This window comes from Camelus ferus, chromosome 1 (genome assembly GCF_009834535.1).
Source record: "Camelus ferus isolate YT-003-E chromosome 1, BCGSAC_Cfer_1.0, whole genome shotgun sequence".
Taxonomy (NCBI): domain Eukaryota; kingdom Metazoa; phylum Chordata; class Mammalia; order Artiodactyla; family Camelidae; genus Camelus; species Camelus ferus.
Window position 1 is genome coordinate 71,363,784 of NC_045696.1, and position 15,378 is coordinate 71,379,161.

Sequence of the window (15,378 nt, forward strand, 5' to 3'; positions counted from 1 at the left end):
TAACAAGTCATCTCCTTTAGCGTTTAGAGAACCTCATAAAGGAAGACGGAGTCAGAGGCGGGCTTTACCTCTTGCAAAGTTGTAGGAGAGGCTTTTCTGTTAAAGAGTTGAGACAGTGGAGTATTTGCTTTCCAGATAGCTTGGAAAGAAAACTACTCGACTCTTCCCGAGTAGAAACTGTGAAGAGTATGGTCTATCCGTATTTGCTGCTTTTGCATTAGAATAATTCAACTCTAAATTGAGAGAAGAGAGAAATCCCTAAACTAACATTCTAATGTGTGTTTGGCTCTGAATTTTCTTCCTGTTCTTTGATTGAGAGTTTCAGCTTTCCCAGTTTCTGACTTGGTTGGTAAGTGCCTGGAATCCACATGATTGATGGTAGCAAGGAAAATGAAGTGTTTATCAGCACGCGCGCTAGGCAGTGGAAAATAATTGAGGCTCCAATATGGCGGAGTCATTGCTTTATTTAAAAATCACCTGGAGTATTGGTAGACTGTTATTTCGCAGGCCCTTCCCCTATCCTGTAAGAAGGAGAGGGTGGGGAAGAGTGGAAGAACCTGTAGTTATAAACATGCACCGAAGTGAGTAGATCAGGGATTTGTGGAAAACTGGCTTACATTGTACCTTAACTTCATAATCCACTGAAACATGCAGCCTCAGGCACTCATCTTAAACTCCCGAGGAGATGGAGAATGAAGAGGTGGGGTAGTGGTGGTGGTACATTTTAGTGGTCCTGATTACCATTCTTTACTACAAATCCCAGTCGAAATTGCATGGGGAAGAAAAGTGAATATGGGTATAAGGAAAAAACACGTGTTAAATACTAAAGCTATGTTAGGAAGGGAAAGGAAAACAACCTAATTAATGAGGTATCTTGGTAAAAATTGGAGACCATTTGAAAAAACTGAAATACATATGATATTGAAGATTGGCATCAAAATTTTTTAAAGTTTGTCATTTATATGTGAAGTTTGAAATGGATATTTTTGTGGTGGCATTTAAAAATACGCCATTGTAGGTAAGCCTGAAAAATAATGTATACGTACTGTCTCTGGAAATAAGCATGAATTTCCTTATATACAACTTTATTAGGTCTGCTGTCATTTCTAGTGGTCCTAAAACTAGTATGCAGAGAAATGAAGTCAGGGATATGGTTAAAAAGCAGAGGTCTAGGCTCAGTCTTTGTGATTTTGGTGAAATAGGCCTGAAGTGTGGCTGGGAATTTGCTTTTTTTTTTAAACATTTAAAAATTAAAAAAAATTTTTGTTAATGGAGTTGCTGGGGATTGAACTCAGGACCTCATGCATACTGAGCATGCTCTCTACCACTAAGCTGTACCCCACCTCCCTGCTTTTTTTCCTTTTAACCAGAACTACAGGTGGTGATGTTCTGCAAAATTTCCACCCACTATAGTAGGCCCAAGGCAGCCAGCCAGTCAAGAATGGTTTCTACGTTTTTAAAGGGTTGCAAAGTGAAATAGTATGTGACAAAGATTTAAGTTGTTCTTCACAAGGCTACACTACTTATTGTCTGACCCTTTATAGAGGAAGAAAATCTCACTTAGGGTCTTTAAAGACCTTACCATTATCAAACTTGTGGCAACTCTTCTGAAAAATGGTTTAGGCTTGAAGGAAACCTACGCAATTTGTCAGTTGCATGGAACTATCTAAGAGAAGAAAGTAGATAATTGTAGCGCTTTCGTAGAGCTTAAATTTTTTTACATTGGGATGTCAGTCTTAATATATATTTAGGTGAAATGCTTGACAAATTAGTAAATCAGGTGTATTCAATTATTTCCTCTGTTTAATTCACCATCTGTTAACTTGAGATGGGTTTGAAGGACATAACTTTGGCATGCAAGAGTTTACATAGAATTCTCTCTTCCCTAAATACAACTATTTTCTTTAAAGTGGGATGAATCTATTGTGTATACACTTGAACACATCTCATCTCCATTTGTACACTAGGCCATTTGTACTCAATTTATTCACACAAATCTTTAGTAACATAGACATTAATGCTGACTCGTACATGTATCTAAGTGGCATTCTTTATCCTCACACTGTTGAAAACAATTCACGAGACTGTTAACCTCACTCACCATTAAGGCAACAAACATATAGATATGACTTTTTCTATTTAATGGTTATGGGATGTTATTAAATAGAACCATAACAGTTGTGTGGTTAGTGGTAACTCAAGCATTCATGACATATTCCCACTTTGAGCATTTTGGACTGCTTTCACAAATCACTAGTTATTGGCAGGTGGATCAAAGCAGAGAGCAAAAAGTCTGTCTTCATGAGTCAGTATATATCTCTAGTGACCTTCTCCCATCCCACCCCCCCATTCATTTTATTGTGTTGTTTCACTTTGTTTTCCAAACTTATTTCAGGTCTTTTATTTTTCCAACTTACATAACCATCTGAACAGTTAGAGCTTAAAAACCTAAACCTTTAAATATGATCTCAAACATTTGCAATTAAAGACATTTATCTTGCTTTCCCTGGTTGGTTTTGCATTTTAAGAAACATGAAAGTTCTGTTACCGGGAAAAGGGAAATAAGAATTACCTCAGTTCTTAGTCACCAGGAAAAAAAAGAATTTTTGACGAGAGACAAAAAGCGTGATATAAGCAAAATTTTTATTAGTGAAGTAAAAATATAGTGAAAGTACACTCCCGAGAATTGGGAGCGGGCCAATCCAAGAGAGGAAAAACGGCGCCTTTCCTTTATTTTTCCTGTTTTTATATCCTGGTTTCATGATTGATTGATTGACAACTCAGGTTCCCTGCACTCTGGCATGTCCATCCCCTTTTGGGCAGGTTCATTGGGTCAGGCTATACCAGGTACCCCTCCCATGTGCATCTGCAGCGCTTTGATTTTTAACTGGCTTCTTTTTCTGGCCCTCATTTAGAAAAAATAAAAATTTCTGGAGTCTTTTCCTGAATGCAGACACACTGCCATTTTCTGGGTTGTTCCTTTCCCCTTCCTCTCCCCCCTGCCCAGTGCTCATTTCTGTCTGAACTACCTAACATCTCCCCAAGGACAGAGAATGTACTTTGTCATATAATGTGTGATGAAGTACTTATTACATCTAAAAGCATCCTTGTACCAACAGAAAACCCAGCTCTTAACTGACCTAAGCAAATATGGAAATTTACTGTCTTAGGCTATTAAAAAGTTGAGAGGTGGGACTAGCTTCTTGTGAGGCCAGGTCTCGTGTTCCAGTTTGTCACCAGGACTCCATTTTCCATTACTTGGTTCTGCTTCCTAAATGTTGGCTTTATTCTCTCAGTATGCGATCTCCTCATTGTTGTAAGATGGCTGTCAGCATCTCTTGATTCTGTATACTTCTAGGTTCAAATCCAGCAGAAGAAATTCTCTTTCCCAATATTACAAATAAAACCTTGAAATTGAATTTCACTGAACTATTGGCCTGACTTGGGACACGTGTCCATCTTCGAACCCCTTGAAAGTTGCCAGGGGATGGATTGTGTAGGTTGGCTTAAGCCTGTCAGTAGTCGCTTGATGTGTCTCTCCAAACCAAATGGCTGGAAACTCCAGGGTGCTCTTAGGAGAGGGAGGAGGACGTGGATGCTGGGAATGAGCCAGAAATGCTCACTGTCAGTCCTAGTGAAACTTTTGTATTGGAACTCTTTGTTTTTTAACAAATTCTATTTTTTGAATCCTAGTTGGATTGGATTAACCTGTAGATAACCATTGTAATTTAAGTAGAAATGTTGTTGGAAGATTGGGAGAATAGGTTTTAGCTCCTTACTATTCAAAGTAGTTCATGAACCAGCAGTTTAGGACAAGGGTTTGCCAAACTTATTTTGTAAAAGGCTAGATGGAGAATAGGGCTATATAGGTCTCTGTCAGATACTCTTTTAAACAACTCTTTAAAAATGCAAAAAGTATCCTTAAGCTGGAGGGCCAAATTCAGTCTGCAGGCCAGAGTTTGTCAGTCTTTAATTTTAGAAATGGTTTAGAAATGCTGACTTTCAGACTTACCCACCCCAGACCTACTGAGTTAGAAGCTTAGTTTAACAAGATCCCCAGGTGAAATGTATATAGACAATGTGTTCCACCCACACCTGGGATAAATCTCAACCCTCCTGCACGTGAGTCACCTGGGGAGCTTGTAAACCGATGCTTTAGTCCTACCCATGGACATTCTAATTTAATTGGACTCATTGTGGAGCCATGGTATAGTTTGTTAAGAGCTCACCAGGCAATTCTAATGTGTAGTATAGGAAAGGAAAGGTTGTTTTCCGTTTACCAAGCTTAGGTTCATTGGCTGGAGGGGCCTTGTCAGTTAGACTAACAAAACACAGATCAGTAGGAGGAAAACAAACAAGTTTATGAACACACATGGGCGGACCCAGTGATGAGTAACCCAGAGGGATGTTTGAGAACTTGGGCTTATATAGCAGTTTAACAAAAGAACAACAAAGTTTTAGAGAAATGACAAGACAAAGGAAGAGGACTTTAAGTTTCTAGAGCAGCAAATTGTGGGAAGGTCATGTATGAGGGAACTGATGGAAGATCAGCACTAGTTAGTAAAGTTTGTTATGTAGATTCCTCTGGTACTTTCTCTGGGCTCATAAGGGTCTAGCGTTGTCTCCTGATTAACTTCTGTTCTTCCTGGTAGAGAGGGGAGAGCAGGTACACCTTTGTAAGTGTATATCCTGCTTTTAGGCAGATGGAGCAGGGCAGAGAGATTTTCTTATATCTACTGCTTCTCAGTTGCCTTCAGCTCAAAATAATCCCTATGCCAAAGGGATGTTTCAGGCTGGCATATTCTGCTACTCTTCAGGAGCCAGCATTGAGAATTGCTGTTCCAGACTAAGCTTTTGGAGTCATAACTCCCTTTGCCACAGCTAATGTGGTAGATAAAAAAAACATGGCCACAATTTGCAGCTCCTCTCATCCAGAGCTGGAATCTGTTTCCCTATTCCTTGAAATGGAGTTGGCCTTGTGACTTGGTTTGACCAGTAGCATGTGCAGAAGTAGTGTGTACGGTTTCAGAGTCTGGGTGTCAAGAGGCCTTGCAGCCTTAGCCTTTTTTCTCTTGGAACACTCCCATGGCCACTGTAGAAGCCCCTGCTAGACTAGATATTACTGAGAAGCTATCTGGCGAGAGGGCCAGCTGGCAACCAGTACTGAGGCTCTGGATATTGTTGTAAGACCATCATAGACTCTCCACTTCCAGTTGAGCAGCCAAGTGACTGGCTGCATGAGTGACCCGAGGTAAGACCTGCCCAGCTGAGGGCAGCTAACTTACAGAATCATGAGAAATAATAAATTATGGTTTTAGGGCAACTAAGTTTGGGGGCATTTGTTACATAGTAGTATGTGAGACAACTGGGGAAGCTGCTGCCAGATCAGGATCTACTGACCCAAGTGAGTGCTGTGCTGCCTCCACCGTTATTTTCACTAGCAAAATTGATGCCTCGTGTCCCACCTTCTCACTAAGCTCAGTTCTGACTTCAGGTATTGTGCTGATATGTCTGATTAACAAGCCCTGATCACATCTAGAACCAAAAGGATACCCGGGAAATAGTTTTTAGCTTTCTAGTCCCTGCAGCATGTGAATGTACCCCAGGTAATCGGAATAGATGTTCAGTGAGCCAAGACACAGTACTGAATTCTATCCAACAAGTTCTGCAATTCCTAATATATATGTATACTCTTAACATATATATTCTGCATCTGAACTTAACTCTGGGGCCAATGTGTATAACATGTTCTTGGTGTCCTCAGCCCTACACTTCTGTTGAGATTCTCAGTGTAAGTATTATTCTGCTTCAAATATATATTCCCAGCCTGGTTTATTTGTATTCCTTTTTCAAGCATTGAGCTTCGGAATTTTAAATGAGTTGATGAGCTATAGAAGAAATAGTCTTTCATTAGAATCTATTGAGTACATATCCTGTAGTGTTAAGCTGTTGGAAATATAAAGGAATCACTTCCTTCATATTTCTTGGTCTAAAAAGAAAAAAAAATGCCAGAAACCAACACTGGGTTAAAACTTGTAACTCTTTACAAGGAAACATTTAAAGGAAACATATTCCCATTACATTGTTACATCTTTGGTTTTGGGCTCCAAATGGTATTAATTGTTATTTTATTTACTAGACCTAGCTGTAAATTCAGAATGTTTGATAAAAACCAAATCTAATTGCAAAGGATTAACATCTGCCACTTTAAAAGTGTTATCAGTTAGGAATGCCTTTGGCTGTAAATTAATTTATTGTTGGTTAAATAAATGAGAGGGTGTATTTATCGAGCATAAGATACTTGGAAGTAGGTAGCTACTGTCTTTGCTTAGTGGTTCAAAAAATGTCAAGGTTAGTATCTGAGTACCTTGGCCTTTCTCTTGGCATTCAAGATGACTGCCCCAGCTCTCGGCATTACTTCCTTTTTTAAGGCAAAAAGAAGGTGGGAAGGGTGTGGAATTAGTGATACCTCCACTTTTATCAGATAAGCAAAAACTTTCCAAGAGGCTTCTAAAATTTTTTCAAGTCTCATTTTGTCAGAACTCTGTGCTGTGGCTTCCCTGAGCCATAGGAGGGGCCAGAAAAGTTAAGATGTTTATCTTTCCTAGCCTCTGCAGGAAAAGCAGGCAACAGAAATAGATTTGGGATTAGCTCTTCAACAGTATTTGCTAACAGATATTCAAAAGACTGGTAACAAGCTCTGAAGGGAGTTCAGAGCTATTTAGTTTGAATAAGTGCTTTGCTTTCCAAAATAGATTTCATTGAAAAGGGTAGCATTTATTTGGAGGTATAAATTGTGGATTATTCAAAATTTCAAGGAAAATTACTTTATCACCATCATCCGTCCTCCCCGTGTGATGTCTGAGAAGTTGAACCCTGACATGGACTCAGAGTGTTGACTGAAAGAGCATTCTAGGCAAGTAATAGCAGTATTAATAGCTATACCATTTTTCTGAATTTCGATTGTTTTCAAATGCCTTCTAGATATCACCTGGGTGTTATACCAATGCTAAAGATACTTTATTGTAATATAAGTTACATATAGTAAAATGTCTAAGTATTAAGTGTACAGCCCATTAATTCTGACAAATATGTACACCTGTGCAGCTGTCGCTTAAAGTGGTGGGACTGGGCTAGAAAGGATGATGAGATCTGTCAGGCAGTGGTGGAGTATTCCTGGCCAGAAGGGATGAGCTAAGGAATTGTGTTGGAATTAAGGAGAGACTGTTGGCCCTCTAAGAGGGCATTTGAGGAAGTATTGAATGTTTGCAGAAAAGTGATATGGGGAAAAAAGAACATGCAACATGTTAAAACAAAATGTTTGAAGTTAAGTCCATTGTTGGTGTAATCTAGGCATAAGGTAAGGGGTTAGACTAGGAATGAAAAAAATATTTGACAGAGTTGGTTGTTATAGATGGTAAGAATTAAGGAGAGAGAGAACTCCATGATGACATCTAGATTTTTAACCTTAGTGATTAAGAGAACTGTGGTCCCACAGAAAGAATAAGGAAGTCAGAAAATGGAGCTGTTTGTAGAGGAGGATGAGTTCCCTTTTGAATATATTGGTTTTAAAGTAATGGGGGCATATCCAAGAGGAAGTATTCAATGTATAGTTGAAAACAGAAGAAAATTAAGGCTGGGACTAAAGACGTATATTTGAATCATTTACTTGCTTAGAAGTCATTCAGGCCACAGAAATAAATTTTTTCTTTTATTTAAACAGTGTTTCAGGGGCTGGATTACAAAGATGAGAACACCTGTCTGATTTCTGCTTTCAAGGAACTTTATGAGTCTAGAAGGATAGTATAGAGTACAATGAGAACAAACAGGCAGGGCCCTCTACATGGTCACCTGGGGGAAGTTACTATTTTGCAAAAGAAAAAAAATGCTTTACAAATTTATATGGGTTCATTTTGAATGGAGAATGGGAACTACTGGAGTCTTTAAGCTTATCTATCAGGATATCAGGACAGGAGAGACAGGGAAGCCATCAGGAAAGTGAGTTTGAAAAGCAGAGAGTACAGTCTTACTGTACAGGCGCTGACAGGTGTGATTGGTAGTGTCAGATGTTTCGAGGAGGTCAAGCTATAAGGACCCTTTATAGAACATTTGGTGGGTGTCCCCCAAACTGGAAATAAGGGGCAAGATGGGGGAAAATCCACCAATTTGCAATGGTCAGAACTTATAAAAGGAAATCATTATTTGATTTAAATGTTTGTTCTGAAATTTGACCAAACTTCAAACAAGATAACAAAGCCATTCTGTGCTAATTCAAACCACAGTTTGTGGTTCTTCAGCGTTTTACAGGATTGCAAACTGTGTTGAGGATGGCTGCAGATTATTTTGTTGATTGATACATAGTCACGACCCAAACAAGTTCCCTCTAAAGTTGCTGTGGTTTGTGTGTCTCCTTTTCCAGAAGGGCACACTTCTTTGTTTTGACTGAGTCCTATCTGAGAGTAGGAGTTTTGGCTTCTTCAGGGCTACAGCATGAGACTAACTGAAATGGTGATGATGTAGCTCAAGTGGGGAGTCTCATAGAGGTTGGTGTTTGCAAGATGCAGCTCTGTTCTAATCTCTTATTTTCCCCTGTAGGTTTAACTTTTTTATTCAGCAAAAATGTGGATTCAGAAAAGCACCCAGGAAAGTTGAACCTCGAAGATCAGATACAGGAACAAGTAGTGAATCGTACAAGAGAAGTGCTTTGATTCCTCCTGTAGAAGAAACAGTCTTTTATCCTTCTCCCTATCCTATAAGGACTCTTATAAAGCCTTTGTTTTTTACTGTTGGGGTAAGAGCTCACATCACTAGAAGTTACCTACCTTGCTGCAGGTGCAGTGTTAACATATTGTTTATTCTATTTGGGTTCCCTTAAAGTCAAGTCAGTGGAAGGAGAATCAAAATGATCTGGGGTCATGATTGTAAGATAACATGAATTTATAATTGCTATTAGAGATGGTTCAGTTATGTAAGCCCTGGAGAAAAAACTCATGGGCCTCTTATTTGGTATAACATTGCAAGTGATACTAAGTTGGTATTCTGAATTTTATTGGAGAAGTTCTGTTAACAGGCCCCAGGGTACTGTGAAGTTAATAAAATGGGAAACAATTAAATGTTCTTTTCATTTAATAGGTTTCACTGTGCTAGATGTTCCTTCTGTTGGTTTGTAAAAAGCAGTGAAAATGAAATATTGTCCTTGGAACTATGTATAGATCTATTTCTCTTTTAAATTTATTTTGTAATATGTTTGTTTTATGTAGTTTACAGGATGTGCATTTGGATCAGCTGCTATTTGGCAGTATGAATCACTGAAATCCAGGGTCCAGAGTTATTTTGATGGTATAAAAGCTGATTGGTTGGATAGCATAAGACCACAAAAGGAAGGAGACTTCAGAAAGGAGGTAAAGATAAACATGGCTTTTTTTTTTGCTCTAGTTGATTAGTTTTTGAAGTCTGGTTATTTATGAAGTGTTTTCAGTTAATGGCATCATTACCAGAAGGTGTGAAGTCATTGCACTTAGTATACTTCTTTAGAATTATTTCATTGCAGTGTATTAAATTTTTATATTGTCTGGCAGTGCTGTTCTCTACAGTGTTCAAAGAAGTTTGTCCTTTTACCCACATGTGTCAAGAATCACTACAGATAGTTGTCAAAATTAATGTGTTAGAGCCTCTTCCAGCCCTAGTTAGGGCCAGTATTTTACTTGCATCATCTGGATGGAATTAGTTTAGAGTACATATTAGAATCACAGGGAGTGTTTCAAGATACTTAAGCCCAAGGGGTAGAGATACTGTGTGGATTGTATAAAGCTTCTCAGTGACATGTTTACATACCTTTGGTAAATACTCTCTGTTGAGTGTTTTAACTGTGCTCAGGGGATGCAGATGCAAGAAAGAGTACAAATATAAAGCTTTTCATTACTTTTTAGAAAAATATTTATTATTGTATTTATTTTTATTTTGGCAGGGCAGGGGGAGGTAATTAGGTTTATCTATTTTTAGAGAAGGTACTAGGGATTGAACCCAGGACCTCTATCACTTGAGTGTACCCTTCGCACTTTTTATTACTTCATATGGCCTTCTGATTTTCTTACAATACTGCCTTTTATTTTAATTTATTATTATTTAAATGTAGTTAGTTTACAGTGTCCTGTCAATTTCTGGTGTACAGCATAATGTGTCACTCATACACATACATACATATATTTGTTTTCATATTCTTTTTCACTATAGGTTACTACAAGATATTGAATATATTTCCCTACACTATACATAAGAAATTTGTATATCTATTTTAAATATAGTAGTTAGTATCTGCAAACAATATTGCCTTTTAGATAAAACATATTTTATTTCATTTGGCAATACTTAGCACTGAGGCCATAGGCTAATTTGGGATCCAGGTCCATTTGTTTTTCAAAGCACCTCCATGTTTTTTTTCTTTATGACACACTGTCTCTCCAATTTGGAGAGTTGATATCCTTTTTATTTTTCTCCTTCCTAGGAACTTAATCCTGGCCAGTGAGAGCTTGAGAGGGCAGCTTTGGGTTTTCTTTTTCCTAATGTTGGTTGAAGGTTCCTCTAAGTAGGGAGAAGGATTCATTCCTCCTTGTTTCCCCATAGACACAAGAAAATGAGCTCTACCTGTTCTAGAGAGGCTTTATGTCAGAAGAACAATGGCTGCGATATTTGCAGGTAAAAACTGCAATAATTAGCGGTAATTTTTATCCAGTACAATCTGTTTGAGAAGATAGTAATACTGACTTATTCCATAAGCCTGAATCCCTTAGAAAGCTGCAGGTTTCCAGCATACCTGCACTGTGATACCCAAATTGTTCCTTGGAATGGTGAAAATGACACAAGCAGTATACATAACCTTCATCCAATAATGGATTTGTTTAAAACAGTTAAATGATAGGTTATAAAATATAAAATCCATGTTAATTTAAAGAAAACTGAAATAACACAAATATAACATGGGAAGTGAAAGTTCTGGGAACCCTTGCCACACTACTACACGTGAAGTGAGTAAGGTCTGAGAGTTCATACACTGATCCTTGAACAACGCAGGGGTTTGGGCACTGACCCTCTGTGCAGTGGCAAACATGTATATAACTTTACAGCTGTCCCTCCACATCTGTGGATTCCACCAACTGCAGATGGTGCAGTATACTGTGATACCTATTTATTGGAAAAATATCTGTGTATAAGTGGACTGGTACAGTTCAAACCCCTGTTCAAGGGTCAACTGAATTACAAGAATGAAATCATTCATTGTATATGGATCAATATACATATGGATCTGTAACTTTTTTTTAAATCTTAGATTTCTTTCTATATTAGTATACAAAGTCTGGTTCAGTTTCATAGTTAAAACATAGCTTTTTTAATTAAAAGAACTTTAGTCATAGAAAATTTCTAAAGTAAAGTAAAAAGAGTAAAGAGAATAGTATAGTGAACCCCTGTAGTCCAAAATCAACGATTATCGATACATAGCCAACTTTATTTCATCTAGTCCCCTTTCCTTTCCCTCCCCACCACTGATCACTATAAAGCAAATTCTAGGCATATTTCATGTATAAAAATTTCAGTGTGTGTCCCTGAAATATTGAACTTTTCTCTTTTTGTAAACCTCAGTACTGTTACTACACCTTCAAAAAAAAAAAAGCAATTTTAGTGGAGAATATTCTCGGTTGGAATTTTAAAACTAGATTGGGCCTTGGTAAAGAATCACTTCCTTGATACCTATCTATATCTGATAGTGTGCTAGGAGCATTACTTTATTGATATTCCACAGTGGTACTGCTAGGTATCTGTTACTATCTCCATTTTACATAACAGGAAACTGAAGTTTAGAAGTAATTGGTCTGAGGTCACAGAGCTGATCAGTGGCTCTGGGTAGAGAATGCGGGCTGTCTGGCTGTAAAACGCGTGCGCTTTCCATTCTACCACCTATTTGTTGCGTCTGTTGTTCAGTAGATTTTTAAAAATGAAGACTCATTTATGCACAAAGCTTTTCTTTGTGGTTTCTCATTTACCTAGCCTGAAAGTATACTCATGTGCAGTTTTCTTTCTGTTTTAGATTAACAAGTGGTGGAATAACCTAAGTGATGGCCAGCGGACTGTGACAGGTTTGTGTTAGCTTACACGTTTTAGCCATTCAAGGGAAGAGAAATCAAACCAAAAGGTACAGTATGTCACAGTCAATGGCTTTTGTACCATGCTCATCAGTGGTTTAGAAGAAGTTTCTGTACCTTCAGGCTAATGCGTTAGTTTGAAAGCAGCGTGGCATAAAGGTGTACATGAGGCTCTGAGTCAGCTGTTTTCTAATTTTGATCTAGATGCTGTAAAATGCTAGCTTGTGAAATAGGTTATGAGTGAGTACTATTTTCCCATTAAAGTAACTAAAGGAGGCATTGATTAAGTACCTTCTTTATGCAGCATGCTTTATACGTATTCTCTTCCTATGTCACAGGGTTGTGTATAGGGTAGATATCTCCCTTTTTGCAGATAAGGAAACCGACTTTCAGAGAAGGAACTTTTTGAGGCTCACACTGCTAGTAAGAGAGCTGACTTTGAGAACCCAGATCTGTCTCATCCTAAAGCCTATTTTCTCTTTTGTACACCATGCTGTTTATAGAATTCTCTTTAAATGTAAGCATAACATGTATATCACCGTGATAATTTTATTTTTATTTTTTGTTAATTTTTATGGAAGACAGATCTGGCTCTTCAAGGTATCGCTTGTACAATATTGTATGGATTTAGTTATTTGAGAAATTTGGGGAAATGCATTTGTATAGTTCTTTAACAGTTGTGCAGATGGGGAAAAATATCTTCCCAGAGAAATAGCAGAATAATGCTTTTTCTCAAATATGTTTAGACTTAATGGTGTTCTTAATTTTCCGTATCTATTTAAGTGGAGAAAAGGTGCTTATCTTTCTTTATTCAGACTATTTCCTATGTCTGGAAGGTTTAATTTTCTGACCCCTTGGTGGAACCTAATCCAGTCTTCAAGCGTATGGCTTAGACATTGCTTCCTGCAGGAAGTGCTTTCTTTTTTCTGAACTCATTCTACTGTTTAATCATTATAACACAACTTGCCTTATGTATTTGTACATAAAGCATCTTTGAGGACAGTGATGAGATTTTTCATTTTGTTATAGCTCCTGGGACATATCTGGCACATATAAAAGTATTCAGTTAAAATCTAGTGGGTAAATGAATGTTAATGGGATGTTGAATCAAAAGATGATATTTTTTTCGAAGTATATTGTCATACTGTAGAATTGATTAGTCAGTGAGGTCTTGATAATTAGGATAATTTCATTTTTGGGGGTCTTTTTTAAAATAAAAACGTAATTTCAAAGATAGCTCTGTAACAACACATACATTTTCATTGGAATTAATGGGTTTGTTTGTTTGTTTCTTTGCTTGTTTTGAAAATTAACAGCATTTCCTTAGGGTAGCAAAGTTTTGATTTCCTTTGGTATTTTCAAAGTATCTCACAATTAGTTGATACCTAGTGTTCTTTGAAGATGGGAAAGGTTTTGTCATTTAACATTTGAGGAAACCTGGGATCAGAATTTAAAACCTTTTCATGCCAGTAAGTAGTTTATTCAGAGAAGTTGGTAATTTGGAGATAAATAAAAATCAGAATTCTTTTTCTTAAATGACGTTGTGATCTAATTAGCAGCTTGAGTGTAGAATACTTTGAACCACGTAAGTGTGAGTGGTCACGCTAAAGATCCTAAATACTTATTGTCAGGTTATCTAAGTGACCTATAGAGGCTGAGGAGATGCTCTTTGATCTGTTCAGTGTCATCTCAGATTCCTCTTTTAGAAAATAATTATTCTGGTAGCAGTGACTCTAGCTTCACAATACTTGTTAATGATGCTTGGATTTCTGTGGCTAATGAACCTTGTGCTTTAGTTATGTCTTGTCTCTTTTCAGAGATGCCAGTTTGTTCAGTGGACCTGGTTGAGCTCTCCCTATTGCTTCCCTTAGGCTGACACTAAGTGAGGTTGGCTCAGCTCCTGACTTTGAGGATAGATTTATAGGGTCACAGATTCATTCTGTACCACTTCCCTTTCCTTGGGTTGTAGATGTTCTATGAGTATTTTCTTTCAAAATACAAACACACACATACACAAAACACAAACCCCCCACACCTTGTTAATTCCTTAGGAGGCCACTGACCTAGAAAGTTTCAAAGCTCACCGGTGTGCCTCTTTGCTCACTGGTATTCACACCTAGACAGTGGCAGCATGAAAGCTTTAGTAGGTTAAAGATTTCTCAGTTTTACACCAAACATTTCATAAAAGGATTCCTTGCTATCTGAATCTAATGTGTTCTTGAATTTGGATGGCAAGATTTTGGTTATAGCAAGTCCAGACAGCAAAATGTTTTATCCAAATGTATTTGGTTCCTGAACTTGAGGTAGTAAGGGATGTTTCAAATTTATCCATATTTCTTTGGTGCCTAGGTTTGGGTAAGAACAGTTCAGATCATAAGGGGTACCTATAATTTATTTTATTAAGGTAGTATCCAGTGGTGAGGTGAAAAACTTCCCTTACTTGGAGCTGATAACAGTTTTGAAGTCCCTAGTTCTTGATTCTTCTGTTTCAAACTGTCCCTGGGAATCACGTTTTCAAGCTCTGCCAGAGAACTGGTCTTAATTCCTTAATCTTTTTTTTTTTTCCTTGGTTTAGGGTTTTTTGATTTGTTTTTTGGTCTTAATCTTCATTGTTACACAGAAATATCTCCCCAAACTTCACATTGCTATGAAAAAGTTTTTATAAGTTCAGTTGGTATTTGTGGGATGAAGGGGGAACATCAGGTAGCCTTCATCAAAGGAAGACTTGACCCTGTTGCTTGTACGTTTTAGCTAGTCTCCTGTTCTATTGCCTTGGTCTGCAGGGCTTTTAACCCCCCAGAAGAGTGTTTCCTCTACCTTTGTAGCTTTTAGAGATACTTGTGAGGCACACGTCATGTTTTCCTGTTAGGTCAGCAGAATGCTGACTTTACTATATTGGGATTCAGGTAAAACTGAGGGGGGAGAACCTGCCAAATTATTGTATCTGATGAGGAGAGGGACAGGGAGGATGAAGATGGGAAGAAGATCAAGAAGACGGTGTCCCAGTTACTCTCCTAGTTTGTATCTATTGTCAGCTCCAAAGCTCAGGCACTGCTATACCCCAGGCCCTTGACCCTTTTGCCCCAACGTCTAAAGTCTGTTCTTTTTTCTTTGCATTTCTATCTCTACGAGGATTAGGTTTTTTGTTTGTTTGTTTGTTTGTTTAATTCTTTAGTTTTAGTTATTTCTGGGGAAAGGATAACAAAACTAATGCTTGAGTGCCAACTAGGCTTCGAGTACT

The 15,378-nt window shown here is 37.8% G+C and overlaps 1 protein-coding gene across 2 annotated transcripts in view; it reads left to right on the forward strand.

The window, feature by feature from the left end:
- Positions 1–15,378, forward strand: part of PARL (presenilin associated rhomboid like) — a 41,919-nt gene that overhangs the window by 618 nt on the left and 25,923 nt on the right. Inside the window, exons 2-4 of one of the 2 annotated variants that reach the window (XM_032483403.1) lie at positions 8,596–8,791; positions 9,261–9,401; positions 12,083–12,131. In XM_032483403.1, coding sequence (XP_032339294.1) covers positions 8,596–8,791; positions 9,261–9,401; positions 12,083–12,131 — 386 coding nt within the window. The remainder of the gene's footprint in view (positions 1–8,595; positions 8,792–9,260; positions 9,402–12,082; positions 12,132–15,378) is intronic. The other variant, XM_032483414.1, reaches the window with a different exon arrangement.